The sequence below is a fragment of the Coregonus clupeaformis genome, chromosome 36, assembly GCF_020615455.1.
Source record: "Coregonus clupeaformis isolate EN_2021a chromosome 36, ASM2061545v1, whole genome shotgun sequence".
Taxonomy (NCBI): Eukaryota; Metazoa; Chordata; class Actinopteri; order Salmoniformes; family Salmonidae; genus Coregonus; species Coregonus clupeaformis.
The window spans coordinates 11,793,882-11,819,694 of record NC_059227.1 but is presented as its reverse complement, the minus strand read 5'-3'; the positions used below and the strand labels follow the sequence as shown (position 1 = coordinate 11,819,694).

The 25,813-nt window shown below is 42.0% G+C and overlaps 2 protein-coding genes across 2 annotated transcripts in view; one reads left to right on the top strand and one right to left on the bottom strand.

The window, feature by feature from the left end:
• kcnh5a (potassium voltage-gated channel, subfamily H (eag-related), member 5a) overlaps positions 1 to 13,188 on the bottom strand; it is a 169,858-nt gene extending 156,670 nt beyond the window's left edge. The window contains exon 1 of the mRNA XM_045211191.1: positions 13,012 to 13,188. Coding sequence (XP_045067126.1) covers positions 13,012 to 13,084 — 73 coding nt within the window. The 5' untranslated portion in view covers positions 13,085 to 13,188. The remainder of the gene's footprint in view (positions 1 to 13,011) is intronic.
• Positions 13,189 to 20,188: 7,000 nt separating this feature from the next.
• Positions 20,189 to 25,461, top strand: LOC121552882 (potassium channel subfamily K member 1-like). Its single transcript, XM_041865974.2, has 3 exons — positions 20,189 to 20,664; positions 20,999 to 21,403; positions 25,021 to 25,461. Exons 1-3 carry the CDS (start codon positions 20,328 to 20,330, stop codon positions 25,269 to 25,271), a joined length of 993 nt encoding a protein of 330 aa, XP_041721908.1. The 5' UTR covers positions 20,189 to 20,327; the 3' UTR covers positions 25,272 to 25,461.
• The last annotated feature ends 352 nt before the right edge of the window (positions 25,462 to 25,813 follow it).

Below are 25,813 nucleotides of genomic sequence, written 5' to 3'. Positions count from 1 at the left end.
GTGGGTCTAATCCTGAATGCTAATTGGTTAAAACAGCATTCCAGCCAGTGTCTATTCAACAAGTTACCACTAGCTAAATCTATGATGTTAAAATGCCTATTTACTCTGTTCCATCTGACTGCGCAATCCACTGTCTCATCAGCCCAGCCAGGCAATTTATAAACTTGATCTCCACTATAAAAGCATCTAGACATTATCTCACATTTCTTTTAGACTAACATTTAGTTTTCAACAGTGGAGATTTGTATAAACCTTGCTGACTGTCTCTCCGACATTTGCAACATTGTTTCAATATTCAAATTTGATCTCCAGCTGTCCCATAGTAATGAACGTGTTGGGAGTCGGGATGAGACAGACAGGCAGGCAGCTTTTCTCAGCCAGTCGAAATCATGAATCAGCATAATTTTTATGGATGTATACAAAGAACTATCAATTGAAAACAGGTAAAATGAAACAAAATGCAGCTAGTTTGTTGTCTTTCCAGCTTCAGTTTGAAGGGATTGTTAGCTGTGTTGTTGCCTAGCTCCTCTGAACAACAGTGTCCTGACGAGACAGCACATTTTCTACGGCAGGCGAAATCGCGCATCATTAGCTCATTGTTATGGATGTATCCAAATAGATGTCACTAGAAAACAGCAAATGCAGCTACTTTGCTGTTATTCTGGCTGCACTGTTTGACGTGACTGTAAGTTAGCCGTAGTCGGCTAGCTAGCAAGCAAGAGATAAGAACGTTGCCAGCCAGCATGGCAATGGAACATTTAGAATGAACGACTGGGTCGCGTCCATAGATACAGAACAAAAAGACTCAACGACTGACAGAGCAAACGACCAGCCGGCTTGGGTAGCAACCCTAGATTTGTGTCGGGACTATATCTTGTGGAAGAATGAAATAGTATGAATAAATTCATCAAAATAACGTTTTTAATTAAAATATGTCAAACATTATTTGAATATGTTGGTAACCCGTTGTATAAAAGTGATAATGCCCTCGAAGCCGGTGACTTCATCTCGGGCCTAACAACACCCGTGCCAATATATCCTCCAAACACCGTTTTTCTCGGGCATTATCACTTAAATATATAAACACATTACCTAGCAGCCAACCTGCTTGCACCAATCCCATGCAATGTCAGTAAAATACTGTAAAATACAAAACTCCATCTCCCCTTATTCATTAATTCATCCATTCATTCATTGCAATTACTGTAAAGAAAAACACAGTAACACGCTGTACTGTAAAAACAACTATAAAAAAAAAAAAGATAGAGTATTGGATACCGTAAACTGATTACGGTAACATACTGTATGTATTTTACAACAACTTACAGGCAACTGGCTGCCTATAAGTTGCCGTAAAAACAACAGGATTTATTTTTACAGTGTAAGCATAAACAAACAGAGGATCACAACAAGTGCAGCAAAGAGCAGTGTGTACGTGCTTTATTTAAGTATGGATTCAAATTAAATACATTTCTCTATGGGCCAGAATTAGATGGCAGTAGCTAATAAAAGAGCATAATCCAAAACATTATGTAATTACTGAAATAAATTAGAATATATGTGCCAGTATGCTTCCAGGGCACATTTTAATTACCTAATATGGATATGTAGTGGGTATACACTAGCCCTGGATATATCTGAGCTGATTTACTGATACATATTCAAAAGGCAACTGTAATATTCATGAGGCAGGAGGCAAAGTGCCACCACCGCAGACAGTTTGGTTGTCGTGCCTGCATGGTTTAGGTAAACAACAAATGGAAGAGTCAGCTCTTTGTGAAGCAAAACAACCCTAAAAGGAAGAGACATCCTCCAAGAACATAAACCATTTTGTACCTCATTTTCTACTTTTTTGTCTTCTACCACACACAGTTTTCTGTATCTCTTTTCCATCTCAATTTTTCTTTTTAAATCTGTTTAATAAATACCAATATCTCCCAGTTTCCTCAGTCCCATCTTCCAGTTTCCTGATACCTCCTATTCCTCTCTGTCTTTCCCTCATAAGTCATTTTTCCACCTTTCTTCTAGTCTCTATCTCCATCTCCCTGTCTCTATTCAATCCGTATCGCAGAGGTTCAGCGCTAAAGCCCGATATTCCTGTGTTGGCGGAAACTGCATTCACGGTAAACGCTGCATATGTCGGCTCAATCAGAAGTTACCTTCAGATTTCTATCGCGCAATATGTTACGCTTCAGCGACTCAGATTGAATAGAGCACTTAGACCTCACCTTCTCCCACTATTTTTCAGCACACCCCTTCTATTTATTGTAATGCACCAGTCCATGCTGCACGCTGAGTATGGCTCCTAGCTATAGCGAGTAGTCTTATGTAAGCCCTATGAAAAAGAAGCTGCTCTCTTCTGGATGGGGAGAGATGGCGAGTTGTGCAAAACAACAGAGGCCTACACTCGACCCCAAAACGGGACACTTACACTAGATACAAAACCACATCAGTCAATGCCCCCAGGTCTAAGGGATTGGGATTTGAGGGGGGTGAACAGCACTCATTCAGCACAGAAGTTATTTAATATATGCAATGAAAATATAATCCTTGCTGCCCCCTGGAGATAAGAGATTTTGTCTCATCTGAGAAAAATGGCTTACACCTGTAGTGGAGGTGCATGGCTGAATTATATTTGCGTGATGAGTGTCCTAAAGTGAAACATGAAATTACAGGCTTTAGCTCAGTGAGCAATATACCATCAATATACAGTTGCGTGGACAACCTGCATGGTTGGTTGCACAGAACTAGGAGCGGATTCAATCTGATTGTACGTTGTAGAGCGCTGTCGATGAAAGCAAAAGTTGACCAATGTTTTTTGCTGAGGCAGAAATGTAATAAGCTGTTATACCATATATATATATATGCATGCTACAACAGTATGGTTATACACAATCCTACAAAACTGGGCTACTAAACTTCTAGGTTAGGATTAACAACATTCAAAAGCGAAGATGGTGCTGAAGTGGATAGCTGCCGTCTTCCAGGCTCCAGAACAATTCTGCTATTTTATGTGTTTTTTTTACACTCAACTTTTTTTGTAGATAATATTTCCGCCATCATTTACTATGGCCGAAAACAGCTTCTGGACATCAGAATAGAGATCACTAACCTCGATTTGGATGAAGATTTCTACATCAACAAGTCGGCAGCAATGGATGTACTGCTCATAGAATACTTAATGATAAGCTGCAGACCATACTATTTACCAGGGGAGTTTTCATTTATGTTTTTCGTAGCTGTCTATTTACCACCACAAACCGATGCTGCCACTAAGACCACACTTAATGACCTGTATAGGGTCATAAGCATAAAAGAAAATGCACATCCAGAGGAGGCGCTCCTAGTGGCTGGTGATTTTAATGCAGGGAAACTGAAATGTTTTCTTTCCTCATTTTTACCAACATGTCACCTGTGTAACTAGACCCGAAAAAAAACTCTAGATCATCTTTACTCCGCAAACAGAAACGCATACAAAGCTCTTCCTCACCCTCCTTTTGGAAATTCTGACCATAACTCTATCCTCCTGATTCCTGCTTACAAGCAAAAACTCAAACAGGTAGTTCCAGTGACTCGCTCAATACAGAAGTGATCCGATGATGTGGATGCTAAGCTATGAGACTGTTTCGCTAACACAAACTGGAATATGTTCCGGGATTCATCCGATAACATTGAGGAGTTTACCACATCAGTCACCGGTTTCATGAATAAGTGCATTGACGTCGTCGTCCCCACAGTGACCGTACATACATATCCCAACCAGAAGCCATGGATTACAGGCAACATTCGCACTGAGCTAAAGGCTTCCACTTTCAAGGAGCGGTACACTAATACGGACACTTATAAGAAATACCGCTACGACCTCCAACGAGCCATCAAACAGTCAAAACGTCAATACAGGACTAAGATCTAATCTTACTATGCCAGCTCTGACACTCGTCGGATGGGGCAGGGCTTGCAAACTATCATGTATTAAATTCCTTCTTTGCTCGCTTCGAGAGAAGCAACACTGAACCATGCATATTCTGGACGACTGTGTGATCTCGCTCTCCGTAGCCGATGTGAGTACGACCTTTAAACAGGTTAACATTCAGACGGATTACCAGGACGCGTACTCAGAGCATGTGCTGACCAGCTGACAAGTGTTTTCACTGACATTTTCAACCTCTCCCTGACCCGTGTCCGTAATACCTACATGTTTCAAGCAGACCACCATAGTCCCTGTGTACAAGAACGCCAAGGTAACCTGTTTAAATGACTATCGCCCCGTAGCGATCACATCTGTAGCCATGAAGTGCTTAGAAAGGCTGGCAATGGCTCATATCAACACTATCATCCCAGACACCTTGTACCCACTCCAATTCACATACCACCCCAACAGGTCCACAGATGACACAATCTTTATTGCACTCCACCTTGCCCTCTCCCACCTGGACAAGAGGAACACCTACGTGAGAATGCTGTTAATTGACTGCTCAGCATTCAACACCATAGTGCCCTCCAAGCTCATCACTAAGCTCAGGACCCTGGGACTGAACACCTCCCTCAGCAACTGGATCCTGGACTTCCTGACGGGCCACCCTCAGGTGGTGAGGGTAGGTAACAACACATCTGCCACGCCAACCCTCAACACGAGGGCCACTCAGGGGTGCGTGTTTAGTCCCCTCCTGTACTCCCTGTTCACCCACGAAAGCGTGGCCGGGCACGACTGTAACACCATCATTAAGCTTGCTGATGACACAAGAGTGGTTAGCCTGATCACCGACAATGATGAGATGGCCTATTGGGAGGAGGTCAGTGAACTGGCAGTGTGATGCCAGGACAACAAACTCTACCTCAATGTCAGCAAGACAAAACAGCTGATCGTGGACTACACGAAACTGAGGGCTGAGCATGCCCCCATCCACATTGGCGGGGCTGTAGTGGAGCGGGTCGAGAGCGACCAACACAGTTGTGAAGAAGGCACGACAACGCCTCTTCCCCCTCAGCAGGCGGAAAATATTTGGCATAGGCCCTCAGCTCCGCAAAACGTTATACAGCTGCACCATTGAGAGCATCTTGACTGGCTGCATCACCGCTTGGTATGGCAACTGCTTGGCATCCGACCGCAAGGCGCTACAGAGGGTAGTGTGTACCGCCCAGTACACCACTGGGGCCGAGCACCCTGCCATCCAGGACCACTATACCAGGCGGTGTCAGAGGAAGGCTTTGGTTCCAGCCACCCAAGTCATAGACTGTTCTCTCTGCTACCGTACGGCAAGCGGTACCGATGCACCAAGTCTGGAACCAACAGGACCCTGAATAACCTCGACCCCCAAGCCATAAAACTGCTAAATAGTTAGTTAAATAGTTAACCAATAGCTACCCGGACTATCTGCATTGACCCTTTTTGCACTAGCTCTTTTGACTCAACATATACACTGCTGCTACTGTTCACTGTTCACTTTACTAGTCACTGTATCCCTACCTATATGTACATATCTACATCAATTACCTAATACCCCTGCACATCAGCTCAGTACTGGTACCCCGTGTAGATACCCAAGTTATTGTTACTTATTGTGTATTTATTCCTTATCTTTCTATTATTTCTATTTTTTTCTCTCTGCATTGTTGGGAAGGGCCCATAAGTAAGCACATACCAAGAAGACAGTGAATGTTCCTGAGTGGCCGAGTTACAGTTTTTACTTAAATCAACTTTAAAATCTATGGCTAGACCAGAAAATGGTTGCCTAGAAATGATCAACAACCAATTTGACAGAGCTTGAAGAATTTGTAAAAGAATAATGGGCAAATGTGCATCTACAAAGTATTGACTCAGGGGCGTGAATAGTTATGTAAATGAGATATTTCTGTATTTAATTTTCTATAAATGTGAACACATTTCTTAAAACATGTTTTCACTTTGTCATTATGGAGTATTGTGTTTAGATGGGTGAGAAAAACATATATATTTAATCCATTTTTAATTCAGGCTGTAACACAGCAAAATGTGGAATAAGTCAAGGTGTATGAATACTTTCTGAAGGCACTGTGGTCACTGATTGTTATCAGGCTATTAGGCAGCCTACAGGTGCCATCCACAGGGTTCAGTTAAAGTCTCTTACTTGTACAAAATGCAATGTCACAAACCCATGGTGAAACCTTTAAAGGTTGACTATGATGGTCTCCACTACCTGATTTTAATATAATTGGAGCGAAAGACCCAATTCAACCCAATTTTATAACCAAATGTACTGGGGAGAGGGTTGAAAGGGCACCAAGATGCTCCATTTTACCACCATCAACCAAAGTGGCATTGCTCCGGGTGAAAGTAACTGCAGTGAGTCCATCAAACAAAGCACAATGCTCCATCTGTATCGTTTTCAGACCCTTGAAAACACTGCATGGTCACTCTAAGCTTTAAAGGGGTGTGTTGTGATTCAGTCCTGTCTTACACCAACCCCTCATTCAGGTTACAATTCTTGTAAAAGGTTTCTTGTCCATTTTATGTGAGACAGTAATGGGTGAATTAAAATATCTATTACTATTCATTGTTTATCATTGTTTTTGGAGATTTGCTTAAGCCTACTGGGATTGGTCCATCATAGTGGTGAGTTTTTTTTTTTTGTTACATTCCGCAACATTTTAAACGTTTCTATGGCTGATCAATGATGTGTCATTTTAAATATTATACCAACTTTAAATAATTATTAAATTAAAAAGCCACATAAGAGGCAACAGTAATTGTAGCCAAGACAGTAGTTGAGAGCAAGAGAGAGCAAAGGAGAGAGACAGATGAACAAGAACTAATGTGTTAAGATGGCCATCCATTACACGATTTTAAACAGCGGTTTTGCAACAATTTGGGATCCATGACAAGTTTCTGAGACCGCATTGTAAATCGTGTAGTCGTAGGTTGCGTAATGTGAGCGGGTGAGAGACGTGTGATTATGGGCCTTACACTCTCCCGATCCGCATCGTAGGTCCCGATTATTTTTCTGACATGCCATACATTTTTTGGTAGTATGTTGTGTAGTGAGGGGGGTGCTACGATGTGACTTCTGCAACATGTCCTCCATTGCTCGGCTACAGCCACAGAGAAGGGGTAATGATGACACTTCTTAAAGCCACGGGTGCCACGCCCAGCAGGACAGGGAGGGGTCTAGAGCCAGGTCGCAATGTGAGCAAACTCGTGTAACGTGAGCACACAGGTCGCAGACTTCAGGATGACAACATTATGCAGACATTTCACATAATGTGAGTGCTGCCAAAATGTCAAGATTTTTGCTGTTGTCTAATGTATGCCTAGCTTTACTTTTGAAGGTGGGTATGTGAAGCTATTCCCAGGTGGATACAGATAGGCTAGCTGTCATTTAAATGTGTAAATAGTAATATTGACATTAAATAGCCGTACAGCTGCCGGTTAGAGGTTATTTTAATTTACTTAATTTTTTGTAACAAAACTGATTTTAGGGGCAAATTCAATTTGTGTGTGGTAAACGATAATTTTTGAATAGTTAGTGTTTGAGTAGGCTACACTCTCAGAGAAAACGGTTCTAGTGTGTCCCAAAAAAGGGTTATTCCTTTTTTACCTGTAGGGGAACCCTCTTTGGGCTGTGGATAACCTTTAATATTGGTTCTTTTTATAGCCTAACCATCCGCGGATGGTTCCACCAGGAACAAGAAGGTTTTTCATTTAACTGTAAAAATAATCTTGGCTACTGTTGCATTAAAAATATGGTAAATATACAAGTTACTGTATTTTTTTAGCTGAATGGAGGTATTATTACTGGAGGGACAGTATGCTGCTGTATTCTGATTCCTTGGAACTCCTCTTGGTTGCCATCGACCTGAATTTCCTGCTACGCCATCAGGTCTGTGGGTATGATAGAGATTGTTAAAAGATTAGAGATAAGAGGATTCTGTAATTTGTCCCACTGTGAGTGCAAAGTAGAACCCTTTGATTTGTCCCTGTAGGAGAACCCTTTAGAGTTCCATTTAGAACCCTCTCATGAGGAACCCTCGTGGGTTCTTTGTTTTGTCCCTGTAGGCAAACCCTTTTGGGTGATACGTAGTACCCTCTGGTTCCAGGTAGAACCAATGAGAAAGGTTGTTCAGAGGGTTCTTCATTTGTCCATGTCAAACCATTTTGGGTGCTAGGTAGAATCCTCTACACTTTTAACAATTTCTGTAAAATGTGGTGTAAAAAAATGTTTATACTAAATAAAATAAAAAAATACTGTATTATTCTTTTGATGTAAATCACAATGCACTTGGGTACTTTTTGGACCATCTGGTAAATTATGTCAGCATGCCTCACTTGCAATTACGGTTATGATTATAGGATACTACACTTGGTCTGCTAAATGGCATATTATTATTATATTATATGCACTTTTCCTGTAATTTGACAGTAAGTTACCATCACCGAGTTGCAGTGAAAACACAGTAGAAACGTATATTGTATTTTTACAGCTAAACTATATTTTGACAGTTGAATTAAGGTGTTATTGTTGTAAAATGACAGCATGCTGCTGTATTCTGATTAAAATACACTCTTGTAAATTATTATATATTTTTTGTATTTTAAATGCAACTCAGTAGCCAGTCAGTTATTCTAATTTTACAACATTAATGCACTTCATATCCCCAAAGCATTTATGCACACTTTACGTCAAGTGTCCCTTAGCACTGCTACTTTTTACATTGGTATCATCAAATATTCAGACAATTATTGACTAACTCTGTGGCCAATCTTTGTCATGCCCACAGTTTTGGAAGCATAGCAGGAACATTTCAGGTTGCTCGCAACCAAGAGGTTGTGAGTTCAAATCCCAGTTGAGTCCCAAGTGTGCGCACAGTGCATACTTTTACAATATTTTACTGTATTACTTATACTGTAAAATTACATTAACTTACTGAGTTGCAGTTAAAATATAGTAAATATCATAATACAGCAGCATACTGTCATTTTACAGTAATAATACATTCAAGTTGTCGAACATTTACATTATTCTTACTGCAACTGTAAGCAAAGTGCAGAAATGTATTCTTGGCAATAGTGTTGCATGGTATACCGAAACTTCTGTACTTTTTCAATACTAGACCATGCAAAACGGTTCGGTAGTAGAATTCTGTTTACTTTCGTTACTTCTGTTAAACGTGTCTCACGGATTAAGTCTATCTATCAGCACAGACGATGACCCCCTTATAGTGCGAGTGCACCGTGCCTGCTCCACTTATAGGCAGTGGGTAATAGCAAGCCATCTGCTTTTGTTTTCGAGATGATCGATCTCTGTCGAGGGAGGTACTGGTTTTTCCATATTGTGTATATTTATTTATTCTGAACACATTTCCATTTGTTGGCAATGTCAATTCTTTCAATTTTTTTCAAAATACTTACTTGTATGTTCGCTAGCTGGACAGGCAAACGCAGCCGAGTACTAAAGCGTAAACCAATCCAAACTTGTCTGCCAATCACGTAATCCGTACCTAAGGTTGTAGACAGCTGGTGACAGCTCGAGAGAGATCTCCGTCCGACAAACTGCTATCAGGTAAAGTATTTTTTTGGTTTTTGTAATCTAACTATTTAGTTATAGAAACATGATACCATCAACGCAAGCTGTAAAATGACTCCCACCTTAGAACGCAGCAACCTTAGTAATGTAGCTAGCTTGCTAGTTAGCCAGCTAGTTACAACAAGTAGATTTGTTGCTAGCTAGCAGGACCAGAGGGCTTTATCACTAGTTAGCTAGCATGGCATTCCGGGACAAGGAGTCCCTGTCTGGATCAAGTGCCATTCTGTGACTTAAGCTAATATGCCCTATTTTTTTGCTGTGTTATTGTTTTGGTATCGTTTTAGTATTGAGTATTGTGATGGTATCAAGTATCGTAATACTAAACTAGGGCTGCGTTCAGTACGTTTTTACGTTCTGGAACGTTCAATTGAATGGAATGGTGCTGTACTGAATGACCAGCCCTTTAAACTCCTTGCTTTAAGCCACACCTCGCCACACCCACCAAACGGGAGCAAACGTACCTCAAAGTCTGTTCAATAATGTTTTGGGGAAATTTGGCATTCAGTACAAACTGTTCGGCAACGTAGCAAACGTTGAAGCGAACGGAACGCACCTCTGGTATCGAAGTCAAAATTCTGGTATCGTGACAGCACTACTTGGCAATAATGCCGCGTTCAAAACAACTGGGAACTCTGAAAAATACAGGTCAAATCATGACGTCAGTGATCTTCAGGTCGAAAAGTCGGAGCTCTAGAAAGAGGCCCGAGTTCCCGAGTTGGAATTCTGAGTTGGATGACCGTTCAAATAGATTTTTCCCAGTCGGAGCTCGTTCCCAGTTGTTTTGAACACACTAAAGTCGGAAGTCAGAGATTTCCGAGTTACCAGTTCCGAGTTCCCAGTTGTTTTGAACGAGGCATAAATCTGTGGCCAATCTTTGTCATGTCCACAGACCTGGTGGTGTAGCAGGAAATTCAGGTCATTAAGAACCAAGAGGTTGTGAGTTCTAATCCCAAGTGAGGTATAGTCCCAAGTAATCAGCATTCAGCAGCATACTGTTTTTTTACAGCAATAACACCTTAATTCAGCTGTAAGAATACAGTAACTTGTTGTTCTTTACTGTACTTTCACTGCAACCAGTAGTAGCGTAAAATTACAGCAACTTTTTAACAGTGTAGCATTTCATGGCATAAAAGGAAAACATGGTGGAGAGGGCAAGAACAGGATGGTTCTTCACAACCATCACAGCAGCAGGCTAAAAAAGAACCCTTCCTGATATGCAAATAACCATTTGGTGAAAATGGTTCAACATATAACCCTCACCTGTGACAAAGAACCCCTCAATTACCTTTTTTTCTGAGAGTGTAGCCTAGTCCTGGATGTTATAAATACACTATATATACAAAAGTATGTGGACACCCTTTCAAATTCGCAGGATTCGGCTATTCAGCCACACCCATTGCTGACAGGTGTATAAAATCAAGCACACAGCCATGCAATCTCCATAAACAAACATTGGCAGTAGAAGGGCCTTACTGAAGAGCTCAGTGACTTTCAACGTGGCACCGTCATAGGATGCCACCTTTCCAACAAGTCAGTTTGTCAAATTTCTGCCCTGCTAGAGCTGCCCCGGTCAACGCTAAGTGCTGTTATTGTGAAGTGGAAACGTCTAGGAGCAACAACAGCTCAGCCGTGAAGTGGTAGGCAACACAAGCTCACAGAACGGGACCACAGAGTGCTGAAGCGCGTAACGGGTAAAAATTGAATGTCCTCGGTTGCAACACTCACTACCAATTTCCACTACCAAACTGCCTCTGGAAGCAACGTCAGCCGCAATGCCAAGCGTTGGCTGGAGTGGTGTAAAGTGCACCATCACTGGACTCTGGAGCAGTGGAATGCGTTCTCTAGAGTGATGAATCATGCTTCACCATCTGGCAGTCTAAAGGACGAATCTGGTTTTGGCTGATGCCTGCCGAATGCTACCTGCCCCAATGCACAGTACCAACTGTAAAGTGGAGGAGGAATAATGGTCTGGGGCTGTTTTTCATGGTTCGGGCTAGGCCCCTTAGCTCCAGTGAAGGGAAATCTTAACGCTACAGCATACAATGACAATCTAGACGATTCTGTGCTTCAACTTTGTGGCAACAATTTGGGGAAGGCACTTTTCTGTTTCAACATTACAATGCCCTCGTGCACAAAGCGAGGTCCATACAGAAATGGTTTGTCGAGATCGGTGTGGAAGAACTTGACTGGCCTGCACAAAGCCCTGACCTCAACCCCATCGAACACCTTTTGGGATGAATCGCCCGACCTCACTAATGCTCTTGTGCCTGAATGGAAGCAGGTCCCTGCAGCAATGATTTTGGAATAAGATGTTCGACAACAGGTGTCCACATACTTTTGGTCATGTAGTGTAGCGCCTCTTTTACTGACTCATTCACTTCTCAGGTGGTAGCCTGGGGCTGAAACATTAGGATAGGCCATTAGGTAATACTTTCACACCACAAACCAACCGGCTATATCATGACTAAAACGCATTGAAATAACTCACCATACTGTGTATATTGTCGCATGCAATGTATATATTTTCTTTCAAATTCAATTTGCATATAGTCAGTCTAGTAAACATAGCTTTAGCCTAGGCTACTGTGAAGTTATATTGCTGCCTATCCCAAAAGCTACTGCTGTTACATTCATAATAATGAATGCAACCTACTAAAGTATGCCTCATTAACTCATATTAGCCTTTAACACTACCATTAATTATCAAAGAAACAAACTTTGGGGCTTCGTTATGAATTAAAGCATAAATTACGTGTCTTCTCCGAATATGAGCCCCATTTACAGTCATGGAAATACATGGACAATATGTGGAAGTAAGGCTTTTTAGGACACAACCCAATTCAGGCGATAATCATATCCGGGAGCACACATTTTAATGTCAATCAGACTACCCCAAAACATTCGAAGCGCATTGCGAAGGTCCCTGAGAAAACCTTACGCACTACACAGCCTTGTTTTAAAAAATGAATAAGCTAATAAAAAAATACAATTTTGCCTACGCATAAACTTGGCACTTATAGCCTATAGGCTACATCAATACATTGTATGCATCGCATAAAGCGCAGTAAGTTATTATTAAGTGGCACATGATCGTCTTCTGTATAGGGCTATCTATAAACTGCCAAAAGAGGGTGTCTTGGAGTTTTTCAAAGACAACAGTGGCTCCGCTATTCACAGACCTTGCTTATCTAGAAACAAATACGGTATCAGGCTCGCAACTATAGGCTATTGCATCTGCTTATTTGCCCGACAAATAATAATAATAATTATTATTATTATTATTCCTTATTGCCCTGAAACTTAGGAAATTAATGCCCAGCATCAATTCATTCTGAAAATTGCGTTTGCCATCCTTAGCGAAATGCAACAGATTTGGTGATTGTAGGCTAATCTACACTTGATTCTACATGCATTTTAACCATTTACTGCTACTGACAGAGGGAACTCTTACCACTTGAGCGCCGGACAATGTTCTCCAAAAAAGTGTTCTGAGGTGCCACCAAACCTCTTTTTCCCCCGTGCATTCTGTGGTCAGGAGGTGTCGTTCGGGGCTGCAAGCTTTATGAAAGCTGGTCGCGAAAGTGAAATAGTCTAGATAAGTATGAGTCTGTGGTATGAAGAAGCTCATGGTAACAATGCACCGAGACTGCCTTGATGTAGATTCTGTATCACAGAGCTATAGCAGCTCCGCAAGCTACGAGCTTGTCCTGGTGCGCCTGCGCTCTCGATGTTTTACCGCAAACCCGATGGCATTGAATCTCAGATGGTCAATACAATGATAACAAGCAATGGCATGATTTTGAGATCCAACCTGTTAGAGAACTCTGCCGAAATGTTCATCCTAGCTATAGCTCAATGCGTTCTTAAACGTATTCTCCCTCTTTTTGCAATTCAAGCAACACTGTCCATTTTCTTGCATGAGATTACATTTACCAACAAATAGGCTACATTGTTAGAAAAAAAAGATGCTAAGGAGAACCATATAGGGTTCTTTGGTTTTTCCCCATAGGGGAACCCTTTTTGGTTCTAGGTAGAACCCTTTTCAGAGGTTTCTATATAGGGTTCTTCATAGAACCCCCTGTAAATGGTTCTGCCTAGAACACTCAATGAATAGTTCTTCCTAGAACCCTCTATAACACATCAGGCCTGCAAGTCACATTATGCTGGCTTGCAAAGTGATGTGTAATTCCTAGTGGAATCCAGCCAGACTGAGGATATCCAACTCTTAATCACCTTCAACCTGCATTCAGAATGACTGCCAGGGTATGGGAAGATTGAGTAACGAGACTACCTAAATTACGTGTCAAACTCATTCCACGAGGGCCGAGCGTCTGCAGGTTTTCACTCCTCCCTTGTACTTGATTGATGAATTAAGGTCACTAATTAGTAAGAAACTCCCCTCACCTGGTTGTCTAGGGCTTAATTGAAAGAAAAAATCAAAAACCAACAGACACTAGGCCCTCCATGGAATGTTTGATATGCCTGACCTAAATCATCCAAACTGGAACAACCATCTCAGTAACGTGTACAATAAGTCCAACTACTAACAGATAGGATAAGTATTAGAATTATAAATGTATGTTATTTATCTTCGTGTAGCATAATCAAACAATCAAAGTACATGAAAAAACACAGATATTGAAACAAACAATTCTGAAAATCAACCAGCAATAGAGCATGCTGGGAAATACAATAATGATGGGATTGGTTTTGAGTATTTTACAGTCCCTCCAGGATTTTGCGGGATTTTCTGTGATATTTGCGGGCAAAAGTGCTTGATTTTGCTGCAGCAATTCTGACATTTTGCATGGCAATATGCAATGATTTTGTCCAATTTGTATTGAAAATGCGCTGATGAGGGAAAAGGTTTGTTGATTGAACCATATAATGTGGTAAATGTGTAGTGATTGGTTGAAACTGCGAGCCCTTTTTCTTGTACTGCGGTGATGGGTCAATCACAGAATCCTGGAGGGACTGGTTTTACTCTACACACAGTAAAAATGACAATCACACTCAACTCTGGTTATTAACACCAACACTGGTATTATTTTACACCACTGAGTGTTAAGTTAATTTAACATATGAATCAACACTAAACATTTTTAACTGAAAAATCAACACAAGGTAAAATTGGCCAATTTGCTTTGTACCATACACGTACATTACACTGCTGGTTCACTCATATTCCATTCTATTCTCCTACTCTCTGCTCAATAAAATCACAGAAAATGCTAATTTGAAAGACAGAAATCATGGCAAAGACATCAACTATGTCAGTACTGTTTATGTAATATGATTAAGATAATACCAGATACATGCATATACAGTGCATTCGGAAAGTATTCATACCCCTTGACTTTTTCCACATTTTGTTACGTTACAGCCTTATTCTAAAATGGATGAAATTGATTTTTTTCCCTCATCAATCTACACACAATACCCCATAATGACAAAGCAAAGTTCCCACAGCATGATGCTGCCACCACAATGGGGATGGTGCCAGGTTTCCTCCAGACGTGATGCTTGGCATTCAGGCCAAAGAGTTCAATCTTGGTTTCATCAGACCAGAGAATCTTGTTTCTCATGGTCTGAGAGTCTTTAGGTGCCTTTTGGCAAACTCCAAGCAGGCTGTCATGTGCCTTTTACTGAGGAGTGGCTTCTGTCTGGCCACTCTACCATGAAGGCCTGATCGGTGGAGTGCTGCAGAGATGGTTGTCCTTCTGGAAGATTCTCCCATCTCCACAGAGGAATTCTGGAGCTCCTTCAGAGTGACCATCGGGTTCTTGGTCACCTCCCTGACCAAGGTCCTTCTCCCCCAATTGTGCAGTTTGGCCGGGCGGCCAGCTCTAGGAAGAGTCTGGGTGGTTCCAAACTTCTTCCATTTAAATGATGGAGGCCACTGTGTTCTTGGGGACCTTCAATGTTGTAGAATTTTTTTGGTGTTCTTCCCCAGATCTGTGCCTCGACCCAATCCTGTCTCAGAGCTCTACAGACAATTCCTTCGACCTCATGGCTTGATTTTTGCTCTGACATGCACAGTCAACGGTGGGACCTTATATAGACAGGTGTGTGCCTTTCCAAATCATGTCCAATCAATTAAATGTACCACAGGTGGACTCCAATCAAGTTGTAGAATCCTCTCAAGGATGGTCAATGGAAACAGGATGGAACAAGTATTTGATACACTGCCGATTTTGCAGGTTTTCCTATTTACAAAGCATGTAGAGGTCTGTAATTTTTATCATAGGTACACTTCAACTGTGAGAGACGGAATCTAAAACAAAAATCCAGAAAATCACATTGTATGATTTTTAAGTAATTCATTTGCATTTTATTGCATGACATAAGTATTTGATCACCTACCAACCAGTAAGAATTCCGGCTCTCACAGACCTGTTAGTTTTTCTTTAAGAAGCCCTCCTGTTCTCCACTCATTACCTGTATTAACTGCACCTGTTTGAACTCGTTACCTGTATAAAAGACACCTGTCCACACACTCAATCAAACAGACTCCAACCTCTCCACAATGGCCAAGACCAGTGAGCTGTTTAAGGATATCAGGGATAAAATTGTAGACCTGCACAAGGCTGGGATGGGCTACAGGACAATAGGCAAGCAGCTTGGTGAGAAGGCAACAACTGTTGGTGCAATTATTAGAAAATGGAAGAAGTTCAAGATGACGGTCAATCAACCTCGGTCTGGGGCTCCATGCAAGATCTCACCTCGTGGGGCATCAATGATCATGAGGAAGGTGAGGGATCAGCCCAGAACTACACGGCAGGACCTGGTCAATGACCTGAAGAGAGCTGGGACCACAGTCTCAAAGAAAACCATTAGTAACACACTACGCCGTCATGGATTAAAATCCTGCAGCGCACGCAAGGTCCCCCCTGCTCAAGCCAGCGCATGTCCAGGCCTGTCTGAAGTTTGCCAATGACCATCTGGATGATCCAGAGGAGGAATGGGAGAAGGTCACGTGGTCTGATGAGACAAAAATAGAGCTTTTTGGTCTAAACTCCACTCGCCGTGTTTGGAGGAAGAAGAAGGATGAGTACAACCCCAAGAACACCATCCCAACCGTGAAGCATGGAGGTGGAAACATCATTCTTTGGGGATGCTTTTCTGCAAAGGGGACAGGACGACTGCACCGTATTGAGGGGAGGATGGATGTGGCCATGTATCGTGAGATCTTGGCCAACAACCTCCTTCCCTCAGTAAGAGCATTGAAGATGGGTCGTGGCTGGGTCTTCCAGCATGACAACGACCCGAAACACACAGCCAGGGCAACTAAGGAGTGGCTCCGTAAGAAGCATCTCAAGGTCCTGGAGTGGCCTAGCCAGTCTCCAGACCTGAACCCAATAGAAAATCTTTGGAGGGAGCTGAAAGTCCGTATTGCCCAGCGACAACCCCGAAACCTGAAGGATCTGGAGAAGGTCTGTATGGAGGAGTGGGCCAAAATCCCTGCTGCAGTGTGTGCAAACCTGGTCAAGACCTACAGGAAACGTATGATCTCTGTAATTGCAAACAAAGGTTTCTGTACCAAATATTAAGTTCTGCTTTTCTGATGTATCAAATACTTATGTCATGCAATAAAATGCAAATTAATTCCTTAAAAATCATACAATGTGATTTTCTGGATTTTACAGACCTCTACAAAAAAAAATTACAGACCTCTACATGCTTTGTAAGTAGGAAAACCTGCAAAATCGGCAGTGTATCAAATACTTGTTCTCCCCACTGTAGGTACAGTTTTAAACATGCTCACACCTATCTTTTTAATTGTATCAGATTACTCAAACTCCTGATGTTAAAGTTTAAACACTGAGGTAAACATTAATGCTCAGGCACTATTTAAAAGAAATAAAAAAATTACAATGAAAAAGCTTATTCAGATTCAGAAGGGTTCAATTTACAACAATTATTGCCTTCCAAAGAATCCTTCTTGCCACCCAAAGAATCATCAAAGAGGCCTTTCTTCCAAAAAGGGTTCTTCAGATGAAAATGGTTATTGGCAGAAACCTATCCCTCCATAAATAACCCTTTTGGAACCCTTTTTTCTAAGAGTGTAGCCTAGGATACAGTATATGCTTGCTCCTTCCGCTGGCAAATAAACTTGAAGAGCAGCAGATTGTAGGCTTAATCTACCCCTACTCCTCCAGAAGTGGCAGGTGGAAAGAAGTAGTAACACTTTACATTAGTGCCCTTATTACTGTGTAACTACTCATGTAATTACAATGTAATAAGTATTGTAACTACTCATTATTAAACCCTAGCCACAACCCTAGCTTCATGTCCATATCCCGGTTTCAACCCTAACCTTAGCCTCAACCGCTACTCTAACCCTAGCTTCATGTTCATATCCCGGTTCAACCCTAATCCTAGCCTAAACCACAACCCTTACCCTAGCTTCATGTCCACATCGAGTTCAACCCTAACCTTAGCCTCAACTGCAAGTCTAACCCTAGCTTCATGTCCATATTCCGGTTCAAGCCTTACCCTAGCATCAAACCTAACCCTATTCCTATCCTGAAGTAACCTTAAGTACAGTGTAATAATGAGTAATTACACGCTGTAATGTTCGTGTAACCAAACATGGACTATAGGCTAGGCTACGTCTCAAATTGCAGGATTTATATGAAATGTTCACCAAGTGTGTGTGAGGAGAGAGAGTGTGAGTGCGTCAATGCATGCACTTATTGTGTATTTCAAGCTTTATGCCAAAAGTGAAATGTCTTGGACTAAAGAGCACTTTCAATGGAGATTCAGAATCATTTTGACAGATGCTCTTATCCAGAGCAACTTGCAGGAGCAATTAGGGTTAAGTGCCTTGCTCAAGGGCACATCAATAGATTTTTCACCTAGTCAGCTCAGGGATTTGAACCAGCAACCTTTCAGTTATTGACCCAACGCTCTTAACCACTAGGCTACCTGCCACTTTTTACTCCAAAACTAGGCTTAATTTGTGTCTGGTAAACCACCCTTATACTGTATGTCTGTTCACTCTGGACACTAGAGAGACTTTTCAAATTCTAAATTCCTGATTTAGAAAATGTGCAAGGCTTTGCTGATGCAAATGCTTAGTTTATCCTACATTACCTCAACTCCTTAACCAGTGTTCTTAAATGGCCTTCAGTATCAAGGTCAGGAAGTAATGTCCATTGTATTGTGTTCAGTGCCTTATGATGTGTTTTCACCAGATACCACGTTGTCATAAAGCATCTCCTAGATCTCCCCTTGTATTTTGTATGTTTCTTCCGATCAGCATGCAAAACAGCTGGTTTGCCTATCCAACAGCTAGCAAGACCTACCCTCCCTGGTCATCGCTTAGCAACTTAGCTGATGTTTTGCATAAAGACTATTTATACTCTTATGAGTGTCATTTGCCTACTTCCTCACATTGCTCTTGCCTTATCACATTAAGGTTAGGAGTAAAGAAGAGAGCATATATATCATAGACATCTGTGGCTTTTTATAAGAACTGAGGAACATGCCATCCAAAACATGTAATGTGTTAGGTTTAGCCACTTTACGTACAGTGTCTCCGATTTGCGTACAGAATATTATGAAATGCTCTGAGACCAGGTTGGACCCTGCGATAGACTAGCCTCCTGTCCAGGGGGTGTACTTGTACTTCAAGCTGCCTCTCGCTACAGAAACAGGAGATGCCCTATGAGCAGTTCTGGCTCGCACAAGCCAAGGGTCGTGCAAGGCTATACTTACTGTTTTGATTGATTGTATTACTATTTATTGATTGCATTTCATATGTGTATTTTTATATTATTCTGTTGGGCTCATTTGAAAAAGAGACATGGGTCTCAATATGATTCCCTGTTGAAATAAAGGTTAAATAAATCAATTGCAATTTTGTTTTTTTTTCAAATCCCAGATTGCCTCTTTAAGATACTTTATAAAGAGATCATGCTTATTTTTTTTATGGAATGGTTTTCCTTGAGCACTAGTACAGATCATAATAATCAAAGTGCTGCCATGTGAATGTGATGCATTTGTTTCATTGTTAACATTTTTGTTGGTGGCCCACCTACAGATGGCTTTAATTTAATTTTCTGCTGTGAATGTAAAGTAACAAACGAATAGTTTAAATGAGAATGCAGACAATATCTTCCAATGCACCTGTCTCAATCACAGGTCTAAAATATACGTCTTCTGTCTCCCTCTAGTGGGGGAAGAAAGGTGTAGGCAGGAATGGACATATAAAAAATACAATTCTTATATACAAAAATGTTTTAGACAACAATGTATTTAATTACAAAATAGGATTTTGGGTGTGTGCGTAAAAAATGCTGTCATTCAGGAGAGACTATAAGGACAAAGGTGACGCTTAAACCGACTATCCACAACCTTAAACTGAACCTAAACTTAATAAATTCTAAAATGAAATATCGGTTTAAGCGTTAGGCGTGTCCTTATAGCCTTTCCCCTGTCATGCACTAGAGCAGCAGAGTGTGACCAACCAGCCCAAACCGGGATGACCGGCTGCCCTGCAACCACACACCTCACCTGTTTAGCCTACCTGGTCCAGTGAGAACCAGCGACGTCATGCGTCCCGTCCTCAGGACAGGTCGCGCGTCACCGCGACTAGGGTTGTATCATGGAATGAGGAAGAGAAGATCACACCATCAGGACAGAATCGATTTAGATATTATCTCTCATCACTAACAACTATCAGTAATGTGATATTTAGACATAATAAATCGGCCATATCATAGAATTTGACGGAAACAGTTGTAAGGCAGGTCCAGTTTCAGAATGTTCCGCCAGTGCGCGAGTCTGGTGGAACGACACCGGTCAGAGCTGAGTCTCGCATTGCTGTTGTCAGGCTATGCGCTCTACCTGCTTCTTGGCGCATGGGTCTTCTCAGCCGTTGAGCTTCCATATGAGCAACGGCTGCGCGAACAGCTGGAGACCGTCCGGCAGGAGTTTCTCCGGGACAACGCGTGCGTGTCTGACGAACGGCTCGAGGAGCTTCTGTCCCGCGCGCTGGATGCCAATAACTACGGCGTGTCGGTGCTCGGTAACGCTAGTAAAAACAACTGGGACTTCACCTCCTCTCTGTTCTTTACCAGCACAGTTCTGACCACAACAGGTAGGTTTAGGTGGGTTGGTCAGTGTGATTTTAACCTTTGCTCAAATGTAGTTATTTAAAGTTTGTGTTTCATCTTCTCCAGATGGGTATCACAAAGAAGGATTACTACCAGATAACTGAAAACATTAAGATGAATTGAATAGGCCTGCAGTTTATGGGTTGTTTAAAGTGTCAGGTCAATGTACAATTGGGTTGAGGTCGGGCCAATTGGGTTGAGGTCGGGCCCGGGGTAAGTGGGTAAGTGGACAAGGGGCCTGTGCCTGAGCAGGGCTGTCAGCCTCCAGGCAAGTTATTGTATTGGCTTTTAAAAAGGTGCGTGTGCATGTTGTTGCAGGTTATGGCCACACTGTACCACTGTCAGATGGAGGAAAGGCATTCTGTGTGTTCTACTCTCTCCTCGGAATCCCCGTCACTCTCCTCTTCCTTTCCGCCCTGGTACAAAGAATTATGGTCCTGGTGACACGCCGGCCTGTGGTGTACCTTCACCTGCGATGGGGCATGTCCAAACCAACGTTGGCCGCTGTCCATGCGGCATGTCTATCCTCTGTTGCAGCACTGCTCCTCTTCCTCCTACCAGCGGTAGTGTTCTGCAGGCTGGAGCCTCAATGGAGCTACCTGGAGTCCCTCTACTTCTGCTTCATCTCGCTTACTACAATTGGCCTAGGAGACTATGTACCTGGAGAGACTCACAGCACCGTTCCCAACTCTCACCGCACGCTATATAAGCTGGCTATTACACGTAAGTTACTATAACACAACCATAACATAACCATAGCAAAGCCATGAACCCCAGCCCTCACTGCTATTTACCTTGTCAAAGATACTAACAAAAAAGCAAGATAGCCTGCCCTACTGCCATGCAACAATAGATTCCATGGATAAGAAATATACAGTGAGGGAAAAAAGTATTTGATCCCCTGCTGATTTTGTACGTTTGCCCACTGACAAAGACATGATCAGTCTATTTTTACATTTACATTTTAGTCATTTAGCAGACGCTCTTATCCAGAGCGACTTACAGTTAGTGAATACATATTTTTTTTATACTGGCCCCCCGTGGGAATCGAGCCCACAACCCTGGCGTTGCAAACGCCATGCTCTATCAACTGAGCTACATCCCTGCCGGCCATTCCCTCCCCTACCCTGGACGACGCTGTGCCAATTGTGCGTCGCCCATGAGTCTCCCGGTCGCGGCCGGCTGCGACAGAGCCTGGATTCGAACCAGGATCTCTAGTGGCACAGTTAGCACTGCGATGCAGTGCCTTAGACCACTGCGCCACTCAGGAGCAGATCATTTTAATGGAGTCTATCATTTTAATGGTAGGTTTATTTGGTAGGTTTATTTGAACAGTGAGAGACAGAATAACAACAAACAAATCCAGAAAAACGGTCAGACATTTCTTGTAGTTGGCCACCAGGTTTGCACACATCTCAGGAGGGATTTTGTTCCACTCCTCTTTGCAGATCTTCTCCAAGTCATTAAGGTTTCGAGGCTGACGTTTGGCAACTCGAACCTTCAGCTCCCTCCAGAGATTTTCTATGGGATTAAGGTCTGGAGACTGGCTAGGCCACTCCAGGACCTTAATGTGCTTCTTCTTGAGCCACTCCTTTGTTGCCTTGGCCGTGTGTTTTGGGTCATTGTCATGCTGGAATACCCATCCACGACCCATTTTCAATGCCCTGGCTGAGGGAAGGAGGTTCTCACCCAAGATTTGACGGTACATGGCCCCGTCCATCGTCCCTTTGATGCAGTGAAGTTGTCCTGTCCCCTTAGCAGAAAAACACCCCCAAAGCATAATGTTTCCACCTCCATGTTTGACGGTGGGGATGGTGTTCTTGGGGTCATAGGCAGCATTCCTCCTCCTCCAAACACGGCGAGTTGAGTTGATGCCAAAGAGCTCGATTTTGGTCTCATCTGACCACAACACTTTCACCCAGTTCTCCTCTGAATCATTCAGATGTTCATTGGCAAACTTCAGACGGGCCTGTATATGTACTTTCTTGAGCACGGGGACCTTGCGGGCGCTGCAGGATTTCAGTCCTTCACGGCGTAGTGTGTTACCAATTGTTTTCTTGGTGACTATGGTCCCAGCTGCCTTGAGATCATTGACAAGATCCTCCCGTGTAGTTCTGGGCTGATTCCTCACCGTTCTCATGATCATTGCAACTCCACGAGGTGAGATCTTGCATGGAGCCCCAGGCTGAGGGAGATTGACAGTTATTTTGTGTTTCTTCCATTTGCGAATAATCGCACCAACTGTTGTCACCTTCTCACCAAGCTGCTTGGCGATGGTCTTGTAGCCCATTCCAGCCTTGTGTAGGTCTACAATCTTGTCCCTGACATCCTTGGAGAGCTCTTTGGTCTTGGCCATGGTGGAGAGTTTGGAATCTGATTGATTGATTGCTTCTGTGGACAGGTGTCTTTTATACAGGTAACAAACTGAGATTAGGAGCACTCCCTTTAAGAGTGTGCTCCTAATCTCAGCTCGTTACCTGCATAAAAGACACCTGGGAGCCAGAAATCTTTCTGATTGAGAGGGGGTCAAATACTTATTTCACTCATTAAAATGCAAATCAATTTATAACATTTTTGACATGCGTTTTTCTGGATTATTTTGTTGTTATTCTGTCTCTCACTGTTCAAATAAACCTACCATTAAAATTATAGACTGATCATTTCTTTGTCAGTGGGCAAACGTACAAAATCAGCAGGGGATCACATACTTTTTTCCCTCACTGTATTCTGTTCAATGCAGTTTGATGTCACCTTAAGTGTATAAAAACAGTGCACACTGTTTCATCATTGATTCTCATTTTCGGATGTTCTATACTTCAGGTCACAGCAATGGAAATTTAGTAGATATAAGTTGGCAATTTAGCACCTAAATATAGAATCCTTGGTGTACTACATGAAGGTGGTGAAGGTCACGTGATTCTGGCTTTGGCGCATGTGCTGTCTTTGGCGAATGTGCAGTTTGCGAGGGGATGGGGTACCTGCACTACCACTGTTATAACCAGTGAACCAGCCCTACTATCCATGATGCAACACTAACCATAACCCCACAGTACGGTGCACTACAGTCTATAGCCATGTCCTATAAGTTATTATTAGAAAAGGAAACGCTTCACTCAGTGGTGGAAAAAGTACCCAATTGTCATACTTGAGTAAAAGTAAAGATACCTTAATAGAAAATGACTCAAGTAAAAGTGAAAGTCACCCAGTGAAATACTACTTGAGTAAAAGTCTAAAAGTATTTGGTTTTAAATATACTTAAGTATTCAAAGTAAATGTAAAAGTATAAATCATTTCACATTCCTTATATTAAGCAAACCAGACGGCACGATTTTCTTGTTTTTTAAATTTACGGATAGCCAGGGTCACACACCAACACTCAGACATAATTTATAAACGAAGCATTTAAGCATTTGTGTTTAGTGAGTCCGCAAGATCAGAGGCAGTAGGGATGACCAGGGATGTTCTCTTGGTAAGTGTGTGAATTTGACAATTTTCCTGTTCTGCTAAGCATTCAAAATGTAAAGAGTACTTTTGGGTGTTAGGGAAAATGTATGGAGTAAAAAGTACATTATTTTCTTTAGGAATGTAGTGGAGTAAAAGTTTTAAAAAATATAAATAGGAAAGTAAAGTACAGATACCCCCAAAAACGATTTAAGTAGTATTTTTACTTAAGTACTTTAAACCACTGGCTCCACTCTAGTAGCTCGGATGCAATAATTGATTTAACAACATTTTGACAGCATGCTCTCTTCATCAAGGTATCATGAGTTATTATAACCATAATCTAACCATAATAACTAGGGCGGTCAAACAATATATTTTTTTTATCAAGATGTTTCCAGGATTTACTGTGATTAATCACGATTAATCACAAATTCTGAATTTGCTTAAATTAAGCAGTAATTTAAGATTTTTCATACAATAATTTTTGTAAGAATTGATTTGGTCTAAGGTAATGGTTAGCAAAATTTGGTTAATTGAAAAAAGCATACTTCTTTAACCTCAATGTCAACTTGTTTTTACATTGCATTGTTGTTTTTAGCTGTATAGATTGTGTATTTCGGAGGTTGTCAGTGTATTTTGAACGGTTTCAGATAATGTGATTAATCACGATAAAAAATTATTGTGCACTAAAATTACAAAAAGTTAACTAGAGTTAACTTATTAAACTCTGACAGCCCTAATAATAACACAACCATAACCCCAACCACATGCTATAGTCTAGCCATCACTTGTAAGTTACTATAACCATAACAGAACCACCTATGAATTACTATATCAGGTTCATGTGTGATTCATCTTATTCTCCCCCCTTTCTCGTCACTCTCCCTCTGTGTCAGTGTACCTGTTGCTGGGCTTGGTGTGTCTGTTGGTGGTGCTAGAGACTTGTTGTGAGCTGCCACAGCTGAAGAGTTTCACGAGGAGATTCTACAGAGAAAAGAAAGCTCCAGAGTCAGAGACCAGAGACCAGGAGGAGTTTAGCAGCACAGAACATGATCAAATGACTGACCACCTAACTGATCAGCTGACCTTCTCCTCAGTGTCTGCCCAGGCCGCCTCCCTCCGCCAGGACAACACCCCCTGGCAATAGAATAAAATAGATACTTCACTGACTGATGAGAATGGAAATGTGTCTTCTGCCTTCCTCATTCAAACAAATTAGCTACATCCGTATGAATGAGAGATGTGTGGCTAACCAGTGTTGTTGTGGGATTCGCGATTACTCTAGACCAGGGTTTCCCAAACTCAGTCCTGGGCCCCCCCTGGGTGCACGCTTTGGTTTTTGCCCTAGCACTACACAGCTGAATCAAATAACCAAGTCATTATCAAGCTTTGATTATTTGAATCAGTTGTGTAGTGCTAGGGCAAAAACCAAAACGTGCCCCCAGGGGGGGCCCCAGGACTGGGTTTGGGAAACCCTACTCTAGACTATCAAAAAGTTGTTCTTTAAACTGAGACACAGTGATATGATATGACCTGGAACAGCAGTGAACCACAGATTTGATAACTGCACTCAATAGCTCCTATGCATTTTAACCAAGGATGTACATATACATCTTGGTGGGGCAGATTTGATCAAAAACTTGCATAGTATCTTACGGCATTTCAACTTCGAAGGTGTGGGTAATTCTA

Coding starts and splice junctions, on each gene's coding strand:
- LOC121552882 (XM_041865974.2), top strand. CDS start 20,328: ATGTTCCGCCAGTGCGCGAGTCTGGTGGAACGACACCGGTCAGAGCTG. Junction 20,665..20,998: donor CACAGTTCTGACCACAACAG/GTAGGTTTAGGT, acceptor ATGTTGTTGCAG/GTTATGGCCACACTGTACCA. Junction 21,404..25,020: donor ATATAAGCTGGCTATTACAC/GTAAGTTACTAT, acceptor CCTCTGTGTCAG/TGTACCTGTTGCTGGGCTTG.